Consider the following 15,538-nt stretch of genomic DNA (forward strand, 5'->3'; position numbering starts at 1 on the left):
CACACACCCTACAAATTCTTGTAAAATCCACGATAATCCAACTCGATAACGCTGTATATCCGTATCACTTGCATTCAATGTAAACAAATGTATACACACATGCATGCAGAAAGCTGCCAGCTACACCATTCACAACGCAAGCACTGCCGGCGGGATATGGTAGCCTCAAAGGTACAAACAAAAAACAAAAAAAATCTCATGCCTGATGTCTCTATGTGCTTATGAAAATAAAGGAAAGAAAAAGATATGTGAGTTCACTTTGTGGAGTTGAGGTACAATTTGAATAAGTAGGTTTTAATGGCCATTTGAATCAATTGTTTTCTGGGAATTTGGGATAGTACAAGTAATAAGAAAATTTGCCACTTAGTATAATGACTGGATCCAAATTGCCATTTTATAAAAAGTAAATCAAGATTACCTGTTTCTCGCTGATGCTTGATGGAGCTGAAGCGGGGAAATTGTCCATCTCAAGATCCTTCTCTTTACAATATGTTTTGATGGCATCGATAAACTGGATACCAAATTTCTCAGCTCTCGCCTGAGCGATCCCATCAATCTTCAACATGGAATTAAGATTGGCAGGTCTAAAAAGGGTAAATGAAAAAACAGGAGCTGAGAATTAAACTTGATTTTTTTTTATAACAAATCTATTTTAAAAAGTGCTAGTTAGACAAGTATTTCTTTTTTATGGGGGGGGGGGGCAGTGAGATCATGCTACCTAGTCAGATTACAACACAATTTAAAAAGTTCAAACACAAATGTCCGAGAACTTTGCAACACCAATTCCTAATCATAGCTTAATGGCATGATTTTTAACTTTATAAGATTTTTGGGTCGGCTGTACATAAGGTAAATTTCTTTTTGGCTGCTACTCTTTCAGTATAATACTTTATCTATGTCTACGTCATATTTATTTCATGTTTGTACTATTTACATTAGTGTTTTATACTGAGAAAAATAAAATGAATTGAATTGATTAGACATAGGATGACAAATTGAGTTGCAACGCAAGTTCCTATTGGCTAACAATAATCTAAAATCTTGCAAGGTAACATATGAATATATTAATTTTAAGGTGAAACATGTATACCTAATTTAGTAACCCTAAGGACATACACAAATATTCAATTAATTTGCAACATGTCATTACCATTCAGGTTACAAGTATATGAAACCTTGTATGGTTACACATGAATATTCATGAGGATGCATCAGCAATACCATATAAGGTAGCAATACCATTACCTAATATGGTCATAAGCAGGTTTATTGATTCCTTTCAGGCTGCTCACAGATTGAGAAAACAACCAAGTAGATTTCACACCAAGAAATTGTTACTTGTAAATTTCATGTCACAAACAAAAGGAAAATCTTGAGCTGGTAGATTTCAGCAAGAGTATTTCCTGAGTGAAGTTTGTTACAATGTTGGTTTCATTCCAGATGGGTATATTTCAGGGACAGGGGATTCTTGATGTAGATTACAAGTCAATTGAATCAGGCAGTGAAGAAATAAACTGGGTCAGTGTCAAATCAAGGGAGTATGTCATGAAACAAAAAGGCAGAGATTCTCAATGACTATGGTGATAAGCTACTGAAATCCTAACATATGATTGGCTCAGAGCAAATTAATCAGTGAAATCATTGAATAGACTCTTCATGAAATGCTCCCCTGATTGTAATTGAAGCTAGCATTGCTATATGAAACTCAAAGGTTTTTTTTTTTGTAATTTATCGTGTGTCAAATCATCGAAATCGCAAAGTGCTTTTAAACAGTTTTTAAAAGAATTGTTAAACAAGACTTACTTCATTGATAATGTTATTGGTTTATTATTGTAAAGCAGTCACATTAAGTTTCATATTGTTGTATCTATTCCCAATAGATGTTCCAAAGGTGGAAAGAATGGGAAATGAACAGGCCTACTCAGAGTGACTTATAATATCTTTAGTAAGAAAATAAGGATTGACAAATACAAATTATGGCAGATTATCATAAAAAAAGGAATGACAATCTAGAACACCTATAAAAAAAGACTGCAATGAAAATTCTAAATCATAATTCTTTTCAAAAATATTTATTCAAAATGAATTTAACAAATAATTCATATTGCCAAGGATGCCACTTAAAATGGATAAAAAAGGCTGATTTTGCGATTTTTACAAAATATATTTTTTTTTAAACCTGAAATAAGTTCAAGAGGTCTTGAATCAGACTTTAGTCTGAATAGAATCCTCAATGTATTGAAAATGAGAACTTTAAGAAATCTTTAAATTAAATGAAATGATATATTTTAATCAAATATTTATAATGTACTTACCTAATGACAGCCAAGTCGAGTAGATTCTTATTGTTAGCAACCATGTATGGGGCAGCACCAATTTCAGAGGCGATCTCATTCCGTAGATTCATCAGCTTTGAGTACAGCTTACCCTATGTATTAATAATAATAATAAAAAAATTTCATATTACATTGTGGAGTAGGGTGGAAATTTATAATCTCAAGAATTCTGAGTGAGAAATACAAAGATAACCATGTAAAATACTTGCAAGGCTACATAAAATTCTTAGTGCCATCATCATCATCATCATAATCCTCCTACTCCCCCCATCATCATCCTTAAATTATTAATTATAAATTATCATCATCATTATCACCATCACCATCATCATCATCATCACCATCATTACAATCATTTCATGACATCTCATTTCATCACCACCACCACCACCCAAAACACCATTAGCATCATCATCATTACGATCATTATCATGACATCTCATCACCACCACCACCCAAAACACCATCACCACCACCACCACCACCATCATCATCATCATCATCATCACCATCATCATCAGTATATTATTCCTCCTCCCATCATCATCTTCAAATTATCAATATACTCATTACAAACTGCTATATTACCTGTAATTCTTGTTCTTTAGGATCGACCGGTTTCTGCGTAGCAACGATATCCTCCGAAGCCCCTCCATTGCTAGCCTGCATGAACTGGGCCCAATCCCCCGTTTGTACTCTGGGTAGAATCTGTCTGGTGAGAGGTGCTGGTGTAGTCTTGGGCAAGATAGTTGGCTTCGCTCTCTCCTTCTCCTTCATCACTGCTCGTAGCTCCTAGAGAATACAGTGGGTGTAAGATGAATGAGGAACAATCTCTACCACCATCATCACAACTTAAGCTAAAATCATTATCACTATAACCAACACACTCATCAACATGCAACCAATTTCAATGCCATCATTACGATCACCATGATGATCAAAATGATCACTTCCATCCCTGCAATCACCAATTACACAAGTACATTGACCAGCAATATCATCACCAACATGACTACCCCTCTATCAAAGCAATGGACACCATTATTAAAACTACCACAACCATCATAACCATCATCACCACAACCATCACCAGTTCCATCATACCAGCATAATCACCAGTATGATCACCACCATCACCACCACCACCACCACCATCATCACCATCACCATCATCATCACCATCACCATCACCACCACCATCATCATCACCATCATCACCACCATCACCATCACCATCACCACCACCATCATCATCATCACCATCATCACCACCATCACCATCACCATCATCACCACCATCATCATCATCATCACCATCACCATAATCATCATCATGAAAACTGCAACCAACACCACTGTCATCACTACTACCACTATCACCATCACAATGATGACCACCAATGCCGCAACTAGCACTGTCACCATCACCATTAACACCACCAAATCGTCACCACCAACATGATCACCAACACTCCAATCCTTTCTTACCTGACTTGGCTCAATCATAAATGAAGCATTTGTTCCTCTCTCCATGTCCCTATACCAGTTTTCACCAGTCCTTGACAAACCTACAGTCGAACAGAACCTGTTGCCTGCGATTGATTGCTCTGCCAAAAGACTCATGTGTAGAACTTGATATGCTGTAATAAAAAAGTACAGGTAGAACAGCAGTAATGACTATTGCCTTTCAATTGGCAGGTCATGGGTTCAAATCCCAGTCAAGGAATTAATTTCCTGCACTCGACCTAAGTGAGGTAAATGGGTAACAGTGAGAAGGAATTCCTAAAAAGGCTGTGAGCACTGGAGTCTAAGGAGTGCCTTGAGAACCTAACAAATAAGACATGTGTGAATTATAAATAACCTATAGTGCTATCATGAGCATCATTATCACAGCATTTTCAGTATATATTAATAATAATAATAATATAGGGTATTTATATTGTGCACATATCCACCTTGTTAGGTGCTCAAGGCGCTCCTATATTACCCGGCTAAGCTAGGCGTTCATAGCGCACACAGCTTTTTAAGGAATTACTTCCTACCGGTACCCATTTACCTCACCTGGGCTGAGTGCAGCACATTGTGGATCAATTTCTTGCTGAAGGAAATTACGCCATAGATGGGATTCGAACCCACGACCCTCTGTTTCAAAGTCATATTAGAATGTTATTACATAATTGCAATCAATTGCTGGTCTTGTTTAATTCAACTATTGTGGTAAAGAAAGAAAACAAACAAACAACAATATCGCTCTAGTCTGATTTTACCATCTATTCACTTTTTGTCAATGGTAATTAATTGAAGCTTTCAAGGTAGACTCAGTATTAAAGCTTGAGACACTGGTAGTGAGATAAATTGTTGTGCTCCCTACTTTCAATATCTGGAAAAAGAACAAAGCGTATCAAGGCTTCTTCATATACGTTTTCTTTTAATGAAAATTATTATTTCCTGAGAATTCAAGCCTCTCCTCTCATTGTGACTCTCTACACTTCAGTAATACTGAATAAACGTCAGTTATGTTATAAAAAAAAAAACGACTTCATTTCTTACCAAATGCCTTCCACCATTTTTCAGATCTGTACCTATTATTGAATTAACAAATTGCAGTATAGATATTAGAAAATACAAATCAAAATTATTAAAATCTATAAATTTACAGGAAGACAGGGTGGATTGTGAAAATAATACAACTAGCAAAACAATTAATATTAGAATATGTTTGATTTGAAACAATGCTCTAAACTCCATGTTTCTTTTATTTTCTTTTTATCAATTAAACAAAATCATATATGATACTTTATGAAATATTGAACATAAACTACATGATTGTAGGTACAGGTTGGTGGACTGGGACAGCAGATCATCAGAGAATATGCACTGGACAAACAATAGCAAATATTTTGTTGTCCAGAATCGAAAGATTCTGATGCTGTCCCGGTCAACCAACTTTTGGCAAAAGCCTCTCAGCTCTCTATTGTGATTTGGTAACGTGGTAAATAGTGGTGTTTTTTTTACCTGATTGCTACGAAAGCATGAATGACTGAAAGCAAGTACCTTAAAACCGACAGCTTAGAGTCCTCACTGTGGGACCTGGGGCCGTATTCTGAGGTCATTTTATCTTTAAAATATTTTATTTTATCTCTTAAAATGAAATTGGTATTCTGAGATGACATTTTATCTCTCAGATCAAAATGTAAATTTTATCTAGCGTATAAATTTTATCTTGCGTATCTATGATGATACGCAAGGGAGCAGTGGCTGCGTAGAGATACCCATCGCGTATCTGGCCATTGCAACGCGGGTGATGTGCTTGCGCCCAAGTTACTTTGAAGAAAAAATAAAATAAACTTAAAAGAGGGTAGGGGCTATTTTATCTCTGCGACGTTGATTTCGTCAATATTTCTATGTGAATTAACTTCAAATGTTGACATGAAAATTAAGAAAAATGATATATTCATTGAGAACAACACCTTAAAGTTATTCCTGTACAATCAGGAAGCATTTCATAAAACTTTTCTGGACTAATATTGTCTTTGAAATGATGCTTGAAAAGATGCGATACAGACTTCAAAATAAAGATGAGAGTATTGTCATATTTGTTAAAAAGAAATCTTTGTAAAGACGCGCAAGCGTATAGTGCAAGCGTATTGAGGTCAATAAATTGACGCAATCTCACTCCTTCGCCACACCTCCTTGAGGAATGGATTTCCATTGGTTGAGTGATATGAGAGAGCTATAAAAGCGCGTTTCTAATTGGATATTGATTAAAAAATAGGTGTGTCTTACAGAGATAAAATGAAGATAAAATTGTTCTCAGAATACCAATTCGGAGAGATTTTAAGGGTATTTTATCTCACTGATTTTAACGGAGATAAAATATTTTATTTTATCTGAGATAAAATGGATCTCAGAATACCACCCCTGGTAATGAGGACTAATGCCGTACCAAAGGGCACTAGCGCACCAAGTGGGAATCGAACCTGGGAAACAAGACTCTGAAACCCCCGCTCTACTGACTGAGCTATTGCGCGAGAGCTGAGAGACTTTGTCAAAAGCCGAGACTTGCATTTTCAAAGGAACGGGTGCATTTTAGAGAGTTTCCCCGAAGTAAATGCGAAAAGTCCGGACTCACACATGGAAAGATGTACAATCATTTATTGAAAACGATGTGGCACTTTCCAGAAATGCCAAGCTCATCTCACTTATTTACCAGATCCATTTAACAAATAGCATTTTTATGAACACATACATAGACTTGCGTGGTCATTTTATTGAGTTCTGTTCAAATTCATTTTTACCACAACAGGGCCCCGTCTTACAAAGAGTTGCCATTGATCCGATCAGTCACAACTATGGAAAGCCAGCAAATTCAACATATAAAATGCATATTTGCTCATTTTTTTTCTAGATATGAATGTATATCCATAAATTCATTTATTTCTTGATAATTTGGTGTGTTCTCCTACGTTTACAAGGGACATTTTGTAAATTTCCTGAGAAATAATTATGACACTGATGAATTTCCATAGAGTTACGATTGATCCGTAAGACGGGGCCCAGGAATTTATGTTCGAAAATGACACTGAATAGCAGCAACAGGATGCACAACCTTACTTACTTGCCAATTCCAAAGTTCTTGTGCTTGAATAGGTAATTAGGAACCCTTTGACTCGACTGTTTTAAATTTGGTGACAGAGGAAAAAAAAACAAACCCTGAAGTTAAGAATAAAATAGTGTAATACATTCCAGCCAATTTTGAAACCCAAGTTGAGTATTTCTCATAGAAACCACCCACTTTTAGTGCACAATGGGCTACTTATCATTACGAGAGCATTGACTGAGGTAATCCTGGCATAGATTAGGCATAAATTTTCATTCACTACCCATCTACCATTAAACATTACTTATGTGAGTGTTTTTAATTGCAAATGTATTTTACACCATAAATACTTACTATTTTTACTATACTTACTATATGACCTTTGTGTCATATATTTAATTTGTCTTTATCAAAAGGAATGTTTCCTCATGAATTAAAAAAGGCCAAAGTGACACCAATTTTTAAATCTGGGGACAAAGGTGAATTTACGAACTACAGACCTATTTCTGTTTTATCTGTTTTTTCTAAGTTATTAGAGCGTATTGTTTACAAGAGGACTTTCGAATTTCTTGATAAATGTTCTATTCTTGATGAAAGTCAATTTGGGTTTCGTAAAGATTATTCCACAAGCATGGCTCTTACAAGTCTCTCTAGTAAAATAATAGATGCTTTTGAAAATAATGAGTTCGCAATTGGAGTTTTCATCGACTTATCCAAAGCCTTTGATACAATTAACCATAACATATTGCTATCTAAATTATATCGTTACGGCATACGTGGTATTGCTTATAATTGGTTCACCAGCTATCTTAATAATCGTTTACAATGTACTAAATACAAATCGTGTGTGTCAGACTTTAAGACAATAACCTGTGGAATTCCCCAGGGCAGTCTCCTCGGCCCATTGTTATTCATATTATATATTAATGATCTTTATAAATCAGCAAATGAGCTATCCTTTATACTATACGCCGATGATACAAATATATTTCATAGCAATTCAAACTTGAACTCCCTTTGTGATATTGTGAATGCAAATCTTGTACATGTATGTGAATGGTTTAAAGCTAACAAATTATCTTTAAATATCAAGAAATGTAACTACATGGTTTTTCATAATAGAAAGAATGTCGATTTGAATGATGCATGTGTTATACTCGACAATGTAATATTACCACGGGTAGACAAAGCCAAGTTCCTTGGAATTTATTTAGATAGTTTTATGACATGGAAAGATCATATACATGAGGTCGAAAGTAAAGTATCCAAAAACATTGGTATTATATCTAGAATTAGAAATCTCTTGCAAAGTAACATTCTACGTATGTTATATTGTGCTCTGATACTTCCATATTTCTCGTATTGTAATATTATTTGGGCCAACTCCTGTAAGTCTAGCATCCTAAAGCTTATAATACTGCAAAAGAGGATTGTTCGTATTATATCTGGATTACATTTTCAATCTCACACAAATCCTGTATTCAAAGAGTTAAAATTATTGAAATTTAGCGATATTAATTTGCATCAGCAAAGAATCTTTATGTACAAAAGCACAAACAACATTTTCCCCTTGCAATTTAGTAATCTCTGTCATTTTAACTTCAATTCGGATATTCATAAGTATAGTACGAGAAACGCTACCCAAATTCATTTACCGAAACATAGAACCCGAAGATACCAGTACGATATTCGTTACTCTGGGCCAAAACTTTGGAACAGTTTACCAGCCCACCTACAAAACTCTCGTTCTTTGCAATATTTTTCTTATAAAATGAAACTTTATTTAAATGCAGATCATTGACATGTTGACATGCTTGAACTACCTTCCATTTCTATTGTTAATTAATGCACATGCCTTACCTGTTGCTATGCTAGACAAATGTCAGTCAAGCTCTATATACACGTACCAATGTCACGTCATTGCGACCAGTTTACTCTTTTGTTCAAATGAACTTCTAATGCCTACATTTCTTCTCCCTCTTCTCCATCTACTGTATGTTTCTTTTATACTCTTAACTTTCTTTTTTTTATATGCAATTACATATGATGTCATTACGTAACTTGTTATTTACTTGTATCTGGCGACCCCAACTCAAGCTCTGCTTTTCGGGTTTTCGCCTCCTTCAAATTTGTGTCGAAATATATACTGTATTCGTTACTATGTCAAATATTATTTTGTATCTGTTTGAAGGAAATAAATGTGATTTTCAATTCAATTCAATTTTAAAACATGTACCATTAATCTTCTTTACTGTAAAAAATGCAGATCAATAAACCATGATATTTAATTGAATTTAAATGGAAATTGTCAAAAAAAAAAATCACCATTGATGCTTTGGTAAAGGGATTTTGGACATTGAATCATATTTCTCATACATTAAAATCTAAACTAGGACTTCAAACTTGGCATTGTTTTTTTGTAAATTGAAAGGAATGATGATAGTACTCACCGAACCTCTGAGAAAGAAAATAGGAACGGAGAGACCGAAGCGCCCTCCTGTGGCGTCGATAGCCGACAGTAGATGGTGTAACTCTTTACTGAGATCTAACTCATCTGGCTGGCTACTTGCAACACTATCTGATCCCTTTTCAAGTCTAATGACAAAGAAAGAAATGGTTATATTACAATTACAGAAGGGCAATATTATGAAGTACATATACGTCTCTTGCCCTATACTTTTGAAATACTTTTTTTGTTTTCTAGTACACATAAAGATTTGCAGTTTTTCTGTTATCGTGGCTTGGGTTGTTTGTAAACTGAAGTAAACACAGAGATAAGTGGAGGTCGGACTGTAGAAAATGGTTGATTATCTGAGGGAATTTTTTACTTTCAATTACTTAACTGAAAAGCAAACAGAATTGGTAGAGAAATTAGAAGATTTTTAGAAATGTTGCTTAAATTGTAAGAGGCAGGGTCAATTTGTGACATAGATGAACAGAACAAATCAGGAAGAACGACTGTACACCCAAATCATTTATTTAGAGGAGAGACAAGGAAATGATTTTATTTGTTCTTATTGTTTTGCTTCACTTGTTTGCCTTCACAGGGTAATGGTAAACAGGAACTTAAAAGCAACAAATGAAAAGAAAAGATAACAAGAATGAAATAAAAACAAATGTCACAAAAAAAATTACATGATACACCTAATATATAAAACGAATGGGGCATTAGTGAAAATACAAGACAGAATAAAGACTTACTTCCTTTTGCAATTATCACAGCAATCTCTACTCCCTGTCAATGCACTCTTTGCATTGTGCTGGAAATGTGATAAGATTAACCTATGGAAAAGGATACATAAATTTCATTTCCATTAATACAAAACATACCTTGATGAAACAGATGGCAAAGGAAAACAGAGTAAGTTGGTATGAGCATGTACTGAAGGATCATGTCTCAAGAAGGGGGCTTGAATTCAAGGTGGCAGGCCAAAGCGGAAGGGGATGACTGAAGAAGACATGGAAGAGGCAAGTGATGGAGGAGAGTAGGATGGTTGGGTTGAGGAAGGAGGAAGATGGTCAAAGGGGAAGGGGTGACTAAAGAAGACATGGAAGAATATTGTAGTCCCACGTGTAGACTTCCATGGTGTTGCCATGAAAATCTACATATGGGACTACAATATTTACCGAGTTTAAATTCTAATCAGAGTTGGGAAAGAGGTGAATATTCTTCATTTCTCTGATAGTTTTCAACTAAATCAAAATAATTTCAAGGACTTATGGAAAATAGATGGCCATTTCATGGATCTAAAGATGTAAAATGTAGAATTTGAGCATTTTTTTTAGGAGCGCGATTTTTTGTTCTCCTTATTTTTTAGGAGCGCAGTAGGAGCACCGGCACGATAGCGCTCCTCAAAAATGAAGGTCTGCCAGGTCATGTGCTTCAATGCCAAATATCAATGAAAATAATTTTCGATAAACATTTTACTTCTGTCTATTCTGCATTTTAGATTCCGGACGAGTCTATTCCAGCAACCCAATTTTCTAAGCTACATTACAAAGTGATGAAGAATAAACTTCAACATAATGTTCATTAAAACCTGTCTATAAAGACCACATGAGGAAGGCATAAAAAGCGGTCTTTAAAAGCAGGTGATCTTTGAAGGACAGGCTGCTATTACACATGTACATGTTGAAATATAGAAAATGATTGCAAGGAACAAAATGTGTGATCTTTATAGACAGGTGTAACTTCTATATAGGGGGTCAGTAAAGCCAAAGATACTACAAGGGGAGATCGGACACTTTTTTGAAACGCTCGATAAATGCTCATCGGGAAGGACGCCCACTAAGCCTTCACACATTGGCATGCTTCTGTGTATAAAACATATGGGGAAAATGAGAGAGGGGATTTCAGAGTGGGCTAAAGGGTGGCGTATGGGAATAATTCCACCTTTTATTACCCAGAAAACTGAAATATATTCATCTATAATCCAAGAAAAATAATATTTGAAGAAAAAAAAATATCTTAAAATGTTAAAATCATCTATTCCTTCACCCCTTCACCATTTCTCTCATGTTTTGTACACAACCAGATCGCAATATGCACAGGTAAAAATAGGTTGTTGCTTATTCAATGCTGTAGGGCTCTCTTCCCAGGCATTTCATTGCAGGCTCTATGTACTGTCCGATCTTTCCCTTGTAGTATCTTTGGTAAAGCTTGTTTGACTGTAACTTACTTTCTACGGCATTGTGAAGTTTGAACATAGTCTTCTATCTTCTTGATCATTTTGGACTTGTGTTCTTGGAACTCTGCACTCCTTATCTCTCTTACAAAATGCCTGAAATCGGAACAAGACACAGCATCAATATCAGTATATGGGATCAACATGCCATAAAATTGGATCAAGACATGACACCAATATCAGTATATGGGATTAAAATGCCTGAAAGTGGAACAAAATATGATATCAATATAGAGTAGGTGGGATAAAAAATGCCCCAAATTGCAACAAAATATGACACCAATACCAGTATGTGGAAACAAAATGCCCCAAATTAGATCAATGCATGACCCCAATACCAGTATATAGCAATAAAATGCCTAAAATATGAACAAAACAGGTGGGTGTTTAATATAGCTGTTTGTAAGTTAAGAGCGACTTCAAGAACAACTGGTGATCCTGTCTTGTTGTAAATGGTATCTTCATTAGCGGTGGTTAATTGCTTAAGAAAGGTTCACCTGTGGTTCTTAAAGTCGCTCTTGACTTTATGTGAACAGCTTTATAAAACGGCCTCCAGGAAATCAGTACGGGTATTTTCTTAAAGAGCAGATAATTGCACAATCTTACCAATTTAATGTAAAGTCACCTCGACTGTAGAAGGCATAGCAGTTGCTAGGCATGCCGTCACGCCCCGCCCTACCGATCTCCTGGTAGTAAGATTCAATATCCTTAGGAGCTTAAGAGTAAAAGGCAACAAAAATATTAGTATGAGCAGTTCTCGACTTTGTACTTTAAGCAGTTTCTTATATTGCTCATACATGTCATGAGATTCAATATTAAATAGTACCTCAAGATAGAAATAACAATATTGCAATTATCATCCCAAGGATAGTTTAAAGGATAATCATAACCTTCCTTTTCCTCTTTTTCATTTCAAATGTTTCAAGCTCATCATCATTGTCAAGATTACAATCATAGTTACGTTAATTGCAATTACTGTCATCATTAGTAATCACATGACCATCTTTCACATCATTATATCATATCACCATCATTTTTATCATTATCAAAATCATCTTCAACCTAATCATCACCACCACCACCATCATCCATCATCATCATCATCATCATCATCATCATCATCCTCCTCCTCCTCCTCATCATCGCATTATCATCATAGTTGTCATCATCATCACCACAACCACCATCATCATCATCATCATCGCATTATCATCATCGTTGTCATCATCATCATCACCATCACCACAACCACCATCATCATCACCATCATCATCTTCCTCCTCCTCCTCATCATCATCCTTATAATCATATCAAATCATTACATGTACCTCCATAGTGTATAACATTCCTGACGTCTGGTTTATCGATCCCCATTCCAAAGGCAACTGTTGCCACTATGCACTGACAAATGAAAGTGAGTGAGAGTAAAGGGAGAGGGAGAGACAAAAAAAAACCCCAACCCAATCAAATATACTGTGATTATCATGATTATTTTCTTACCAATGATGATGGTGCATAGTATGTATATGGAACTTTGCCCACAATTACATACCTGTGTTAGTAACTGACAGCTTGATATTTTGGGGGGTTTTTCAGCGTAGTTTAAACATTTCATAAAGTTAGGTATATGTAAACTACTAGATCTAGATATACGATTATATACATTATATCATTATATTCTGATTTTAATGTTATTGAATTCATTCACTATTTGTAGGGAATTTAAGTAACTCTTTCTTCTTTTCTGTTATGTTAACAGGACCATGCTGAAAAACAGTCAATCTGAGTTTGTTATCCTGTATAAATATATTTCAATAAATAAATTCTCAAGCTTACCTTCAATCTATCATCAGTTAGCAGAGCTTAATTCAAACACGTTTTCTTCTTTAATCATCAAGTCATATTAGATTTAATCAAACTGGATTGATAGTTGAATGAAGTATGATCAACATATCACTTTTATTACCTGAAGTTCATCTCGAACAAATTTATGATGATTTTCTTTTCTCCTCTCAGGGTTCATACCTGCATGATAAATATCAGCCTTCACCCCGAGATCTGTTCAAAAAATTTATCATAAAACAAGTTCAAGAATATAGCCAATAAGATGTGCACATGCAAGTCACATGTTGAATCTTACCCATGCATTTTCTGGGTGCAGCACTTAGCATTTTGAATGCATCATTGTACCTGTGACATGTGAAACCCGAGATGCCACGAAACATCCTTTCAAACCAAAGACTATGTCAAGGATTTTGAATTGCTTATTCAGAGACTATGGCAAGGATCACTAGGAGCATCAAACTGGCTATGCTTGTGATGTCATAATAGGAAGCAGATGTGGCTTCTTTCTCTGTGTGATCCAAGGACATTTTGAGGAATTTAAACAAATTTCTTCTACAAATTATATTCATGATTTTTGCTATAAAACAAATAATGCACAAGTTTGAATTTGTGATGTTAATGACTCTATATTAGATGCAGGCATCTTTGGTATTCATAATGCTATGTAATAGCAGAAATTCCATAAATAAACTGAACTTACTTTTGAGTGTGCTCCCTACACTCTCTGTAGCCTTCTTAGTTGGGCAGTAGATAATAGTTGGACCATCAAATTCATAGTAAAATCTGAAATACAGATAGACATTGAAAATCAAATCAATATTGTCAAATTATTATCGCCCACAAAAGAAGCAAACTGGGAGAACAAGTTTTTAAATCTTTTAAATTCTGATAGAAAGAGTCAAGAATGGATGATTATTATTTTTTTCAGATGAGCAGGTAGACTGTTCATCTACTCATCGCTGCTAAGACTTGTACACTTCTGCTGCAAGTCATCATTTCTTCTCACGTTCACCTTATCTCACAAAAGAGACATCTTGCTCTATTCTTTCTCTAATAATCTGGTTATTTAAATTTATGTCACGTTATCGGAATTTGTATTGCTTTGCGAGAACTTTGGGATTGTTTCACAGAATGGCTCCAATTAGACAACGTCCTCATAGAGAATATGACACCGTGAGTGTACGATGCACGGAAGTTACTAATGAAGATATCTGCTACCTTCTCTAAAAATCAACTCTAACTTTGGATCATAATTTCATACTTCTGGACTGTATGTTATCATAAAGACATCTGAACATCTGCTACCATGTAAGAACTACTTGATATCATTTGGATACATTTTTTGTGTGCATGTGTGAAGTTAGCATTTCATGGGAAATTTGTGATACATGATGCAGTAAATCTGGATAGACTCAAGCATGGTCCCATATGTGCTATTTTTTGCTGGAGCTTACTCAACTACAACTTGTCGATCTATCTTGACTTTGTAAATTCTTAATGCAATTTATATTGCAATGATGCTTTTATCTATAGCTATAACACACTGTTTATTTTGAGGGCTAGGCATTGGAATGTGAATCCATCATTTGAAGGAGAATTCTAGCTGAACTTTTGTTGGATAATTTGAACTTTGTCCAACAAGTCAGTACTTCTCTAGACTAGTCACTGGAGCCCATGCAATATGCAATTTCTTGTTTGAACTTGGACATGTACTACAACTACACAAGCAAGCTGTCTCGACGTTATCTCATCCACTTTTACAAGGCTCTTTATTTATTGGATTGAATGCTTCATCATATTCTATTTGACTTAACCTCACACCAGTTTCACTATGGCTGATAATCACGAAGACAGTTCACGACGGTCACGGAGAAATCAGAAGTTGCCTCCAACACCAACAGAGCACCAAGCTCCTGTTAATGATCCCCTCGTTGATACAGTTGCTTCTGAAGTAAGATCCTATTTTAATAGTGTCAAGTTTGCCAATTTATTGAAATCAACCATCTCTGATGCCATGAGTAAGGAACTCCACGATCTGCGTGTCCAGCTTGAATCAGCGGAAGGCCAGATTC

At 35.4% G+C, this 15,538-nt stretch overlaps 1 protein-coding gene across 5 annotated transcripts in view; it reads right to left on the reverse strand.

Annotated features, from left to right (window-relative positions):
* The window catches only part of LOC121431627 (Werner syndrome ATP-dependent helicase homolog), a 50,171-nt gene that overhangs the window by 7,984 nt on the left and 26,649 nt on the right, over positions 1-15,538 (reverse strand). For all 5 annotated transcript variants that reach the window (XM_041629222.1, XM_041629219.1, XM_041629221.1 and 2 more), the window contains 13 exons: positions 14,167-14,249; positions 13,588-13,679; positions 12,950-13,022; positions 12,228-12,336; positions 11,616-11,717; positions 10,138-10,218; positions 9,387-9,531; positions 6,955-7,010; positions 4,887-4,918; positions 3,825-3,976; positions 2,925-3,128; positions 2,316-2,428; positions 419-584 (listed from right to left, as the gene is read on the reverse strand). In XM_041629222.1, coding sequence (XP_041485156.1) covers positions 419-584; positions 2,316-2,428; positions 2,925-3,128; positions 3,825-3,976; positions 4,887-4,918; positions 6,955-7,010; positions 9,387-9,531; positions 10,138-10,218; positions 11,616-11,717; positions 12,228-12,336; positions 12,950-13,022; positions 13,588-13,679; positions 14,167-14,249 — 1,408 coding nt within the window. The remainder of the gene's footprint in view (positions 1-418; positions 585-2,315; positions 2,429-2,924; positions 3,129-3,824; positions 3,977-4,886; positions 4,919-6,954; positions 7,011-9,386; positions 9,532-10,137; positions 10,219-11,615; positions 11,718-12,227; positions 12,337-12,949; positions 13,023-13,587; positions 13,680-14,166; positions 14,250-15,538) is intronic.

The sequence above is a fragment of the Lytechinus variegatus genome, chromosome 18 (assembly GCF_018143015.1).
Source record: "Lytechinus variegatus isolate NC3 chromosome 18, Lvar_3.0, whole genome shotgun sequence".
In the NCBI taxonomy this organism is placed as follows: Eukaryota; Metazoa; Echinodermata; class Echinoidea; order Temnopleuroida; family Toxopneustidae; genus Lytechinus; species Lytechinus variegatus.